Source organism: Falco naumanni, chromosome 3, assembly GCF_017639655.2.
Source record: "Falco naumanni isolate bFalNau1 chromosome 3, bFalNau1.pat, whole genome shotgun sequence".
Classification (NCBI taxonomy): domain Eukaryota; kingdom Metazoa; phylum Chordata; class Aves; order Falconiformes; family Falconidae; genus Falco; species Falco naumanni.
The window spans coordinates 91,046,244-91,058,776 of NC_054056.1; the positions used below are offsets into that span (position 1 = coordinate 91,046,244).

General features: G+C 39.2%; 1 protein-coding gene across 1 annotated transcript in view; it reads right to left on the minus strand.

The window, feature by feature from the left end:
- Window positions 1–12,533, minus strand: part of VIRMA (vir like m6A methyltransferase associated) — a 28,437-nt gene that overhangs the window by 14,561 nt on the left and 1,343 nt on the right. Inside the window, exons 2-13 of the mRNA XM_040586335.1 lie at window positions 12,057–12,172; window positions 11,725–11,811; window positions 11,273–11,321; window positions 10,496–10,664; window positions 9,477–9,599; window positions 6,880–7,170; window positions 5,219–6,371; window positions 3,728–4,219; window positions 2,975–3,129; window positions 1,460–1,542; window positions 895–988; window positions 229–773 (exon numbers count right to left, since the gene is read on the minus strand). Coding sequence (XP_040442269.1) covers window positions 229–773; window positions 895–988; window positions 1,460–1,542; window positions 2,975–3,129; window positions 3,728–4,219; window positions 5,219–6,371; window positions 6,880–7,170; window positions 9,477–9,599; window positions 10,496–10,664; window positions 11,273–11,321; window positions 11,725–11,811; window positions 12,057–12,172 — 3,357 coding nt within the window. The remainder of the gene's footprint in view (window positions 1–228; window positions 774–894; window positions 989–1,459; window positions 1,543–2,974; window positions 3,130–3,727; window positions 4,220–5,218; window positions 6,372–6,879; window positions 7,171–9,476; window positions 9,600–10,495; window positions 10,665–11,272; window positions 11,322–11,724; window positions 11,812–12,056; window positions 12,173–12,533) is intronic.

Below are 12,533 nucleotides of genomic sequence, written 5' to 3' on the forward strand. Positions count from 1 at the left end.
ACAAGGAACAAAACAACAACATATGACTGCTAATCTAAAAAGATGCTCCAAAAAATAACAATTTTGTTTCTGATGACAAAGATGTATCTTCAAAGAATCTTTATGAATACAATTGCTTTACAGAAACTTTAATTCTTTCACATAGCTGTTTTTTCCACAACTAAAAAAATGGTCTAAGGGTTATACAGAATTAAAATTCTTTAAAAACTAAATAAATTTAAATTATACCTGAGTCGTCTGCATGGGCAGCGGAAGAGGCAACAACTCTGAAAGCAGTATAAGTCCAGAAAAAAAGCCTTCGGGAATTCTCAGAATTGAAGAGAGAACTTCCTTCAGCATTAAAGACCAAGTATTGTTCGCCAAAGTTTCCTCAGAAATGGTAAGCTTTTCATTAACACCTTGTGTAAAAGTCAGTAAGATATCAACAATGTCATTCTGAATTTTTTGTTCATCACTATCTAAGCGGCCTGAGAGAGGAATAGAACACAGCAGCATGTGCAAAGAAACAAGTGCTGATGGAACACGCATGTCCTTGAATTCAAAAGATCCACCCCTCAGGAGTTCTGTTAGCATTGTTTTAAGGAGAGTAAGTGTACAGCGAGCCATAGAAATAGTAGTGACTCTGTGAAGTGTGGTGCCCATGTTGACATGGAGTCGCCAAGGCTGAATAAGTATGCTGTTCAGCTTCTGTAATACCCGGATGAAGGTGTCCATTCCCTCAGAAGAAAAGAGCTGAATAACTGCAAGATTCCATTTAAGGTCTTTCTGCTGACCTGTATGGAAAAGAAATAACATATGTCTAATTTCTCCTGGGTGATCACAGTTACACTTTAGACATGCTTAAGTAGAAAACAAAGATTTCTATGTTAAGTAGTAGAAATGTATCAACCATACCTTCTACCAGAGGGGGTGGACACGCAACGTGACAAAGAACTCGAAGTGCAGTAGGAAGACCAACTCCATCTGGGGTCATCAAACTGTCAATATTCTTTACAGGAAACAAACAAACAAAAAAAAGAACCCATATTATAAGGAAGGACATTACCATCAGTATATCACTAGCTTAGTATTCAAATTCTGTATTTAGTTACTGTAAATATTTCACAAAATTTAAGTTCAATTATTCCACCTTTCGAAAAGGAGGCACAAATACAGCAGAAGAAAAAAAAAAAAAAAAAAAGGAGGGTCAATGTTTGCATTGTGGTTTTATGGAAAGCTAGAAGATTTAAAAAGTTGGATATTTGCATCATGTAGTTACCTTAAGATTTCGTTTCAATAAATATCACTAATTACAAGAACTGGTCTAGATCATACGCTTTAATAAAAACATCTATTTTGACTAACAGTATATATTTTTAAATCTCATGTTAGTGCATACCCGAGATAAAATATCAAACTACAAAAGGTCTAAGCTTATGAAGCACAACTAAAAGATAGCATCTATCTGTACTTTACTAACCTGTTTGATATATTCAATGAGATTTGGAATACAATTTATTTCAAATCTAAGATTTTTCAAAGGTTCAAGCCACTTGCTGAGCTCTGTGAGAAAATAAAACAAAACAGTAAATCAAGGAACTTGACATTTTGGCATTTATTTCACTCATGAACATAAAACTTTTTTCAGTACAAATGTACTTAAATAACACAACAGGTACTAAGGCCAAGTTTCAAAGTTCTGAGGCGTACATTGCAGCTGTAGCCAGCTGAAAAGCATCAACAAAAATAAGAGTTCAGAACAGGCAATACACCTCATGTAGACAGACAAAATCTAGCTCAAGTTAACCCAAACACTCAAATAATTTTCAACTTATTATCTGTATTGTAAAATATGTTTAATTACAAATAAAAGACTCTAAGAGTCTCCCTGTCACCTAAAGAAAAGGCCATCAAGAGCAAGGGCCAAAACACATTCCCCTTAATGTACAGAACAGGTTATTATACAGAACTCCTATGAAATGCCTGCATGGAGCCAGCCTCTGCACCAGTAACACATACTCTCTCTGGAAGTCCTTACAGATTAACAGTCTCTCTCTCAGTCCAGAATAACCTAAGAGTCCCAATTTTTGAGGACAAGAGATTTAAAGTTTGAAAACCTATTGATCCTGAAAATATTTAAAAGAATGTGAAGGTTCAAAGGTTGACTGGGTATGAATTGACAACTATTTTCAGACTGATTTCATGATCTGATTTTATAAACTAGCTGTGCTTCTCATGAAACTGATGGTCAGGTGAGGAGCAAAGAAATAAAAGCATGGCAGAGGAGGTAATTAAACTTAAACTTTGAAGAATTCTGATTTCTTTCAGTGCATTTAAGTTTTGGAATAAATTATTGGTATGTCTATATGAGTCAGTTAAGCAGGGCAGAGCCCAAGTCTGGACATCAGATGTTCAATATTCAGGTGTCAAAATGGTCCCTAGCAGGCTTTTTCCAAATGACCTGGGCCTGATCTGAGTCAACACAAACCAGGGAAAACACACCAAGACACGGTTTGAAGGTCAAAAGATTTAGTAGCAGGGTAGCATGGACTATTTCATGCCAGTTGGCCTAGGTGCCAAAAAACAGTCCCATGAGTATTTATTAGTATATAAAGACCCTGTAAGGTTACATCACTAAAGGGAACAACAAAAATAAAGTCAGCTCACTGACAAGTTGATCCATTTTTGCTAAAATTTGCTCTCCTTTTCTCAACACAGAAATAATTTCAAACTTCCTGTCATCACCCAAAATTCATGGTAGTTAATATTACTTGAAAAATAATTTAACTGTAAAGAATTTCCTATTTAACTCTCATTAACAGAAAAAAACCCCACCACATTATCTCAGTGGCTCAACTAATCAGATGCAGCTGGAAAACAAATGTCATTTATATACATTACCCACACCAGATGATCATGAAGCACCAATTACCCACATATAAAAGGTTTCTTCTATACATTCAAACAATTCAGCTGATAATGACACATACTGTACCTTGCAATTTGGTGTTATTTTCATCTGCTTTACAAAGCTTCAGCAAAGGCGCCGAGTGCTGCTCCAGCATCTGGACATCACTGGAAGACTGAACCACCAGCAAAACAAGGATGCAGGCATAATTATAAGCAACTGACTTCTTAGACTTTGAGTCTCTGAAACAGCAATAAGGATTTTCTTTAGATCTCATCCAATACAACTGGCTGGCTGTTAGATTTTCATTCGTTCAGCCCTAAAAATCTACCTACAGAACTTTTACCTTCACCAAGGATTGCCCCAATTAATTATCAACAACAAGAAATCCTCTAACCATTTTCTCCTGTTTTTTGAAAAGTGAAAGCTTCCTTTTACATTGGCTTCATACTTATTTCAGCATCCACAAAAGATGAACAAGTCAAGCAGCACACAAATCTTTCTCCACAACTTTGTTTTAAAAGCACTGCTACCTAAAGTAGTAAAACTGCCTGTCCAGAGAAAATAATGGTTTTAACACTTATAGGAACTTGAGGAACTGAGAGACTGCCACCCAGAGAAGTGTATAGTATCCAATTCCCCCAGTCAAATCTTTCGCTTGTTTCACAGGCAAATTTTATGCTTGAATGAAAACTGCCTACTTACTTGCTTGCTTTGTTTTTAAATAAAAACAAGGTAATCTAAAAGGAAAACATATTTTAGATTTACTGAATTATTTGTAAAAGATAAATACTTTTAAACTGTGAAAACCTAAAGGATATAAATAAATGCACAAATTACCCTAAAGCTTCTTTGGAATAGTACTCCATTAAAGTAATAAGACTCTGGAGATTTTTCTCCAGACTGAATACATGAGCCACAGCAGATCTTCCCACAGGGTTAAAGGTAATCAAGTAAAGGTTGTGAAGTGTTCCTAGAAGATCTGAATGGTCAGTCTCCTCACTGGCTGTGCACCGCTGAAAGTGGCAGAATAATTCTGAAATGCACTGTAACGTCTGTGTTGAATGCAGGAGCCACAGGGCAAAAGTATCCTCGTTGGCACTGTCTGATTGGAGACCTTCCTCTTGATCCGGATCAGAAAACTGACAAAGTGCTCTAATCAACAAGTTTGTTGCTTCATACTCGGAAATAAAGAAAAGAAGACCCTTCTGTGACTGTGCCAGGAAACGCAAAATATCTCGTATAGCTTGAAGCACACCTGGATGTGCACCTGTCACTGGAATAGAAAGTAGCAAAGTAATGCATTCCAAGAAATGGTGACTATGAAGATATCTGAAAAAAAAACCACAAACAGGAAAATAATCAGTAATACTACAATCATCTGTCAACACTGCAGAATAACATGACAGAAAGTTACATGCCTCTTAGCTTCAGTACTTACTGCTCTGCAGACTATGAGAAATAAGAACTAATTATGTAGTACAAAATTTTAATCTTACAAAACATAATTGCTATAACATTTATAGGAAATAAATTCCTAAAGTTCTGATCTCAAAAAAAACCCCACCAACCTCACCTTATCTACAACCAAAACGACACTTTATATTTTATTACATTTGCTGTATCTGAATCATCATCGATGCTGCATTAAATGTTTGAAATGTGCTAAGAGATTATAGTCATTATAGCTTATGTAAGAGGTGATCTGAAGACTCTTTTCATGTAGATAGTTCTATTCAGCCATGACCTACACATCTACTATCAAAGAAACCTGTTAGAATTTACAAAAATACTTTCCGGACAGAAGTTTGCTAAAAGAAATAACCCATGGGATCCTTTAAAGCAGGCAGGGCCTCAACCCCTCAACCTATGCTGTGAAACAGTGAGCTACACTGACACAACTGCAGGACTTCCAGCCGGGGCTGGCTTGTATCTTGCCACCTCAGCACAGAGACAGCAGTACTCCAGACTTGTTTTATCCATACATGTACACGTGTTCCAAGATGACAAACGGAAAACACTCTCGATATATAATAATTTTTAAATATGAACTTGTACAGCAACTAGGATCTACGAATGCCACTGATGTGCTAGCCTGGTACCAGTAATAACAAGGAGTTAACCTCTCATTATATGCATGCTAAGTTTCATTGAAAGCCAACAAAATAACAGGTACATTAACTATCAAACTGTCTCAGACTTTATGAGCACAATCTAGAAGCCTCTAATAAAGTAAGTAGTGAAATATCTAGAAAAGTGTTAGTCAACAAGGTCACCCCTGAAAAATATCTACATCAAGCTGAAGGAAATAGGAACTTGCAACTGCCATACCTAAACAGGACAGGGTAAGGATCATCCCTCTCTGGAGGGCCTGTAATGCGTGCCATGGTTGGGAAAGATTTCACAGGTGGCTGAATCATTGTATGAGGAGCAGTTTCCATCAAATGGAAGATTTCTTCAAGAAGACTAACAAGTTTTTCCATCTCTCCTTCACTTATATTAGAAGATTCCAAAAGATGATCCATGTCCATAGGAGCCTCCACATCATTCTCATATTCTTGGTTGGTTCTTTCAAGTCCTGCCAATTCCTGGTCCTGTTCTGGCTCTGTGTGATTGGGAAGAGGAGGAGTGTTCTCTGCTAACTGATCAACTGCCTTTTTAATATCTGACAGAATCTCATAGAAGTGACATTTCTGGAGAATTGCAGAACCAGCAGTAACTACTCTCACAGTCTGATCTAACAGTATGAGTTCCAGGAGTTTCTGATAACCACTTTTTTCATGTACATCTACACCACCTCTTAGAAACATTTCCATTCCCTCAGTCATACTAATAACACTATCCAAAGCTTTAAAAGCATTAAGTTTAAGGGAGGATGACACATGATCTGCAAACAACAGTTCAAATAACACGTTAATAACTCCTGCCTGCAAGAGTGCTGTTATTCCTTGAGTCCCACATTCTCCTAACGATGACACCAATTTCGTCCCAGCTTTGAGTTGTCGGACATTCAAAGCAATGGGCTGTTTGAGAGCTACCTGAAGGTTTAAAGCTTGCAGGGTCCAGTCTACTAGCTGGGTAATATAGTCTTGCTTTGTGTCTTTCACCTGCAAGTAGCTCAATCCTTTTACTATTAAACTTGGAACTTCTTCTAATGCAGTGACCCACTTTGCACCCCTTTCCTCTTGATATAATTCCAACAGTTCAGTTAATTTAACTGAGGCTTCCACTGCCCCTGAATTCTCTTTTTCTGGATCTTGGTCCTTTATTTTACCAACTTCATTTTCAAATACAGTCTTGTAAGGGCAGCTGAAGTATAGAAGAGGTCCAAGCTCCCTTTCAAAAGGTTCGTATGTCACAGGAGGCACAGATGCCAGATCCTCAGGAGTATATTCAATATCAAAGCTTGGATACTTAAATGTTTCACGTTCCAGATCAGCAATTCCATCTTCATCACTTGAAATCTGCTCATATCCGTCATCTCCTAAAAAGATAAAGATTCAGTTATGAAACAAAATTGGTCATGAATAAACCAGTTAATAACTGCACAGAACCTTCTCAAAAAAAAAAAAATAAAATAAAACTTCTAGTCTGAAACTTTGCATAGGCATGGGTGGGAACTTTAAGTAATACAAGAAGATGTCTACTGACTTTTATTACTTAACCAACTTTACTTGATTTTTAAGTTAAGAAATTTCTTTCGCCACTTCCCAACATTTTTAAACAGAATAGGCAACAAGACTGAATGTTCATTCTCACCTATAAAAGCTGTATCTATATTCCTCTATTATTATATTTTATATATATATATAAATATTCCACAGCAAAACACTGTCATTGAGAGATGTCAGAACCATAAATAAGGCAGGCAATGGTGCAATGACCACGGGGAAAAGACCCAGTTCTCTTCACACCTTGTCAGCACAATCATACTGCCATCAACATTTCATAAACCTGATTTTTTTTTGTTAACTTTTTACAACTTCACTTACCTTCACCTTCTTCCTCCTCTTCACCCTCTTCATCATCTTCATCTTCCTCCTCCTCTTCCTCTTCCTCATCAGCAATGCTCTCTACTGTATGCTCATCATCATCATCATCATCATCGTCATCCTCCTCCTCAACATCCACATCATCTTCATCTTCTCCTTCTTCTGGTTGATCTTCCTCCACTTCTCCATCATCAGAATATTGGCTTTCTTGATGAATGGATGTTCGATCAGGAGAAATGGGCTCAAAGTAATCCTCCCTATGGTCAACATCATCTTCTTTTTCCCCAACCACTAAAAATACAGACAAAGTTTAAGAAGTAAGACTACGTCTCTGAAAACAAATAATCAATAATACAGAATCATAGAATCATTTAGGTTGGAAAAGACCTTTAAGATGAAGTCCAACCATCACTGCCAAGTCTACCACTAAAGCATGTTCCTAAGCACTGTGTCTACACATCTTTTAAACACCTCCTGGGATGGTGACTGCAGCACACTGTCCCAATGATTAACCACCATTTCTGTGAAGAAATTTCTCCTAATATCCAATCTAAACCTCCTCTGGTGTAACTTGAGGCCGTTTCCTTTTGTACTGTCACTTGTTATCTGGGAGAAGAGACCAACCCCCACCTGCCTACAGCCTCCTCTCAGGCAGCTGTAGAGAGCAACAAGGTCTCCCCTGGGCCTCCTCCTCTCCAGACTAAACACCCCCAGCTCCCTCAGCCGCTCCTCACAAGACCTGTGCTCCAGACCCTTCACCAGCCCCGTTGCCCTTCTCTGGACACGCTCCAGCACCTCAACGTCCCTCTTGTGGTGAGGGGCCCAAAACTGAACCCCGGATTCGAGGGGCGGCCTCACCAGTGCCCAGTGCAGGGGGACGATCACCTGCTGGCCACACAGTTTCTGATACAGGCCAGGACGCTGTGGGCCCCCTTGCCCCCCCGGGCACACTGCTGGCTCATGCCCAGCCGGCCGTCACCCAGCTCCCCCAGGGCCTTCTCCCCCAGGCAGCTTCCCAGCCGCTCTGCCCCAGCCTGCAGCGCTGCCTGGGGCTGCTGTGACCCGAGGGCAGGGCCCGGCACTGAGCCTGGTTGAACCTCCTACAACTGGGCTCGGCCCATCAGTCCAGCCTGCCCAGATCCCTCTGCAGAGCCTCCTGCCCTCCAGCAGAGCAACACTCCCCCACAACTTGCTGTCAGCTGCCAACTTACTGCACTCAATCCACTTGTCCAGATCATTGATAAAGAAATTGACAGAACTGGCCCCAGCACTGAGCCCTGGGGAACAGCACTTGCGACCAGCCACCAGCTGGATGTAACTCCATTCACCAGCACTCTTTGGGCCCAGTCATCCAGCCATTTTTTTATCCAGTGTAGAGTAAACCTCTCCAAGCCACAAGCAGCTAGTTCCTCCAGGAGAATGCTGTGGGAAACTCTGTCAAATGCTTTACTGAAGTCTAGTTAAACATCCACCACAGCCTCTCTCTCATCCACCAAGTAGGACGCATTGTCATAGAAGGTGTTCAGGTTAGTCAAGCAGGACCTGCCTTCATAACCCCATGCTGGCTGGGCCAGATGACCTGGTTGTCCTGTACACGCCATTTGACGGTGCTCAGGATGATTGATAAACCTTCCCCGGTACTGAACTCAGTCTGACAGCCCTGTAGTTCCCCAGATCCTCTTTCTGGCCCTTCTTGTGGATGGGTATCACACTTGCTAACCTCCAGTCAGCTGGGACCTCCCCACTTAGCCAGGACTGCTGATAAATGATGGAAAGTGGCTTGCTGAGTACTTCCGCCAGCTCTCTCAGTACCCTGAGTGGATCCACCTGGCCCCATAGACTTCTGTGTGTCTAAGTGGAGCAGCAGGTCGCTGACCATTTCTCATCGAACTGCGGGGGCTTCATTCTGCTCCCCACCCCTGTCTTCCAGCTCAGGGGGGCTCGGTACCCAGCAAATAACTGGTCTTACTATTAAAAGACTGAAGCAAAGGAGGCATTAAGTACCTCGGCCTTTTCCTCATCCTTTGTCACAATGTTTCCCCCTACATTCAATAAAGGGTGGAGATTCTCCTTAGCCCTCCTTTTGCTGCTAATGTATTTGTAGAAACATTTTTTGCTGTCTTTTACAGCAACATATATGTTTTAGAATTTTGCATTGAGCATAGTGGAGATAAAAAAAGCATCTTGAGGAAAATCTTCACGTGATTAGACTGAACACAAGCAACAATCACTTAGTTCATTAAGACTATAAAGAAATACATAGAGTTCTTGGCACTTTTAACCTATACAGAGAAGAGAGAACTTGGCAGATGCTTCAGAGGGATTGAGAAGGACAATGAATACCAGAGTCAACAGAACATTTATATAAAATATGAGCAGCATGTTCAAGCAGTGTATTAGTCAACTGCTGATATTCTCAAGTCTAACTTTTAAATTTATACAACTTATAGCCAACACATTTTCTTTCAAATCCCTTTCCCATCTGTCCAGCAGGAGTAACAGTAGACAGGAAACGTCGTATCGAGCACAAACGCAGAATTCTGCCTCCACTAAGCAGTGATGTGCAGCAGATAAATCACAGCCTTTCTTCATCCTACCTGACACTGGCATTGGTTCATCCTCATCGTCATCAGGAGGAGGAGGGCCTGGAGGTGTCCTTGGTCCCCTAGGCTGTGGTCTCGGAGGGCTGCCGTTGAACTGGTCTTCCTTCTCTCCATCAACTATATTTATTGTGAAAATAAAAACTTGCATTTAATGGAATCACAGGAATAGAAGCAGGAAATCTTAGTTTTTCAGTACTACTTTTGACGAGGAACACCTTAATTTCCCAGCTGTTATTTAATCTGTATTCTGCATCTGCAGCATGCGAGGCAGTTTTATGAAGTCACTTTTGATATAAACAAGAACTACATCACTAAGCAAGCTTATTAACACTGATGGTCTTTTAATATAATACTGGCTTAAAATTGCCATGGGTAATTGCCATTTTTGGCTTTGACATTAGCAATACTGTAATTCTATCAATAATATCTGAGTTACCGCTGTTGGGGTGCAAAATTCAAATACTCTGTGTTGTAAAAAACAGTTGATTAAAATGTAAACTTTTTTTTTAAAGTATCTTGAACAGGACAGTTCTAATTTTAAAACTAAACCCAAAATTAAAACAGAAACTTATTCACGGATCCTATTCATGGCCATTCTAACACCGATGCAAAGCAAACACTCTTCTGTGATGTATTTTACACGTAAGTCACAAAAGAAAAGTTAATTATGACTGTGAAGTTTTCTTGTTATGATTTTAATACTAATCACTTTTTTTTTAAGATTTCAATAATCTAAATTTTAATGAGTTCACACAAATTAACCTGCATTCTGACCATTCTAAGTAATTAGCAATTGATCAGGTAACCCACTCTCAAAAAAAATAAGAATCTACTTAAAACATTCAATACAAATCTAAAAGAAAACACAAAACTAAAGAACAAAGACATAAAGCCAGAAAAATAAAGCCGCTGAATTCTAAAATGTTAAAGAATTGAGGGTTTTTTTCAGATGGGATACTATAATGTTGATTTAAAAAAAATATAAAAATCTATGTCTTCTCAATAAGGCTTACCATGTTTCGGGTTTCTTTTCAAACCAGGCTGTTGCTGGGGAGGTGGTGGCGGAGGTGGGGGTGGTGGAGGTGACTCTCTCTCATGACTTATTACCCTGTCAACTGAGCCATATATTGCTAAAGTCAGACAGTTATACCACCCTCTTAGAACCAATCCATCCGTGTTGACCTGTTGTTTTTTAAAAAAAAAAAAGAAGCACTTAAAAACAACACAGGACAACTTCAGAATATTTATTTGAATATCACTGTATCAGTATCTGCATAAAAGCAAGAGAGGACCAAACATTAAAATACCTCTCTGCCCCAAGTTTTGAAAACTGGGAAAACTTCAAATAAATCAATCATTACAACAAACAAATATTCTTTCTCTAAAACTATTCAATTCCTTGCAATATATTGCCTAATCTGCTACACCTATTAATGAAAAAAACCCACGTTATCATGGGTCATACAAACACTGATCTGAATGAAATAAACCCAAACAGAACTGAAAATTATGTGCTTAGCTGTGGCCTGCAGCCACAACATTCTAATTCATCTTTGCTCACAAGTAGCGGATAGTTTTGTGGGTAATCTCCATAGGACTTGTCCAGCAATCAAATCTTCTACTTATAGATGCAGACTCTAAAGTAATGAATATCTGAACAGTACAGGTAGGTTTTAGACTAAGATTTTAAACAACAGATGCTTTACACAGTGCCAATGCACCACAGGCAACCATATCTATACCTAAATGACAAGCATGTAGAAACAGAGGTTTAAATCACACTGCATTACCTTTGCATTGGGTCTGAATATAATTGAAGTGTTTTCATCATATTCAAGGCTGTTAAATAAAATACACAAAGTTGGTTTTCCACTAATATAAAGCGTGTTTACAGAAATGAAACACAGCAGTACTAAACACATAAGCCAATAATAAAACACTGAACAAATACATGCCCTTAAAGACAAGAGTGCAAACCACTTATTTCTACAAAATAAGTTTCACTAATATATATGGGCTCTGTAAGTTTAAAAATAATAGACTCTTTTCCGCCTCAAGTATGAACTCCTGCCCTCCCATACAGATTGGAGGAAAAGGGCAAGAACACAGACTAGCAAACCCCAGACCAAACATGAAAATCACGGGAGATACAGATTTTTCTATTGTGCATTTTCTGCACTAAAAAATTCTCAGGAAGAAAAGGTAGATAATGAAGTCACAGACTAATCTGCAGAGTACTTACCTCCCCAGCCTATCAAAAACAGGGGCACTTGGCTTGCTAACATTGTTAAAAAACAAGTCCAGTTGAAATGTATGTGGGGACGTCTCTCTGGAAACAGAAGAAAAGTAGAAATTAAATTAGTCAAGCTCTTTATCAGAGTTAGTAGGTGTAACAAGGGAAAAAAATGCTTTAAATTATACTGTTTAAGTAATTCCCAAAAATAATTACAAATTCAGCAAACGCATAAATGCATTTTACCTTTTTATATAGGAGATTGAATTGAGATATTAATGTTCAAGAAAAAAATAACAGGAAGGTGTTCCTAAATCAGATAGCTAGTATCTTTCACTTACCCATAAGCCCTACTGTCAGGCAAACTTGTGTGAGCTCTCACTCCAGGAGGAATGACACGTACTTCATTTATGTAAACCACACATGGAAAACGAACTACATCTATATTGGTACTTTGCTACAACACAAAGAATAAAGAAAGTCTAAGAATGTAAAATGCAAACAACATTCTTTATTAACCAAATTAATATTGCAATTCTAATAATGAAAAAATTCAATTCTGTAAAATGCTGAACACCGTTAAACAGTTAAGACAAAACTGTTGGGCTGGCGTTTTTTTCATAGAACAGTTTGGGTTGGAAGGGACCTTAAAGATCACCTAGCTCCCAACCCCCCTACCACGGGCAGGGACACCTTCCACCAGACCAGGCTGCTCAAAGCCCCATCCAGCCTGGCCTGGAGCACTTCCAGGGATGGGGCATCCACAGCTGCTCTGGGCAACCCCTGCCAGGGGCTCACCACCCTCACAGTAAAGGATT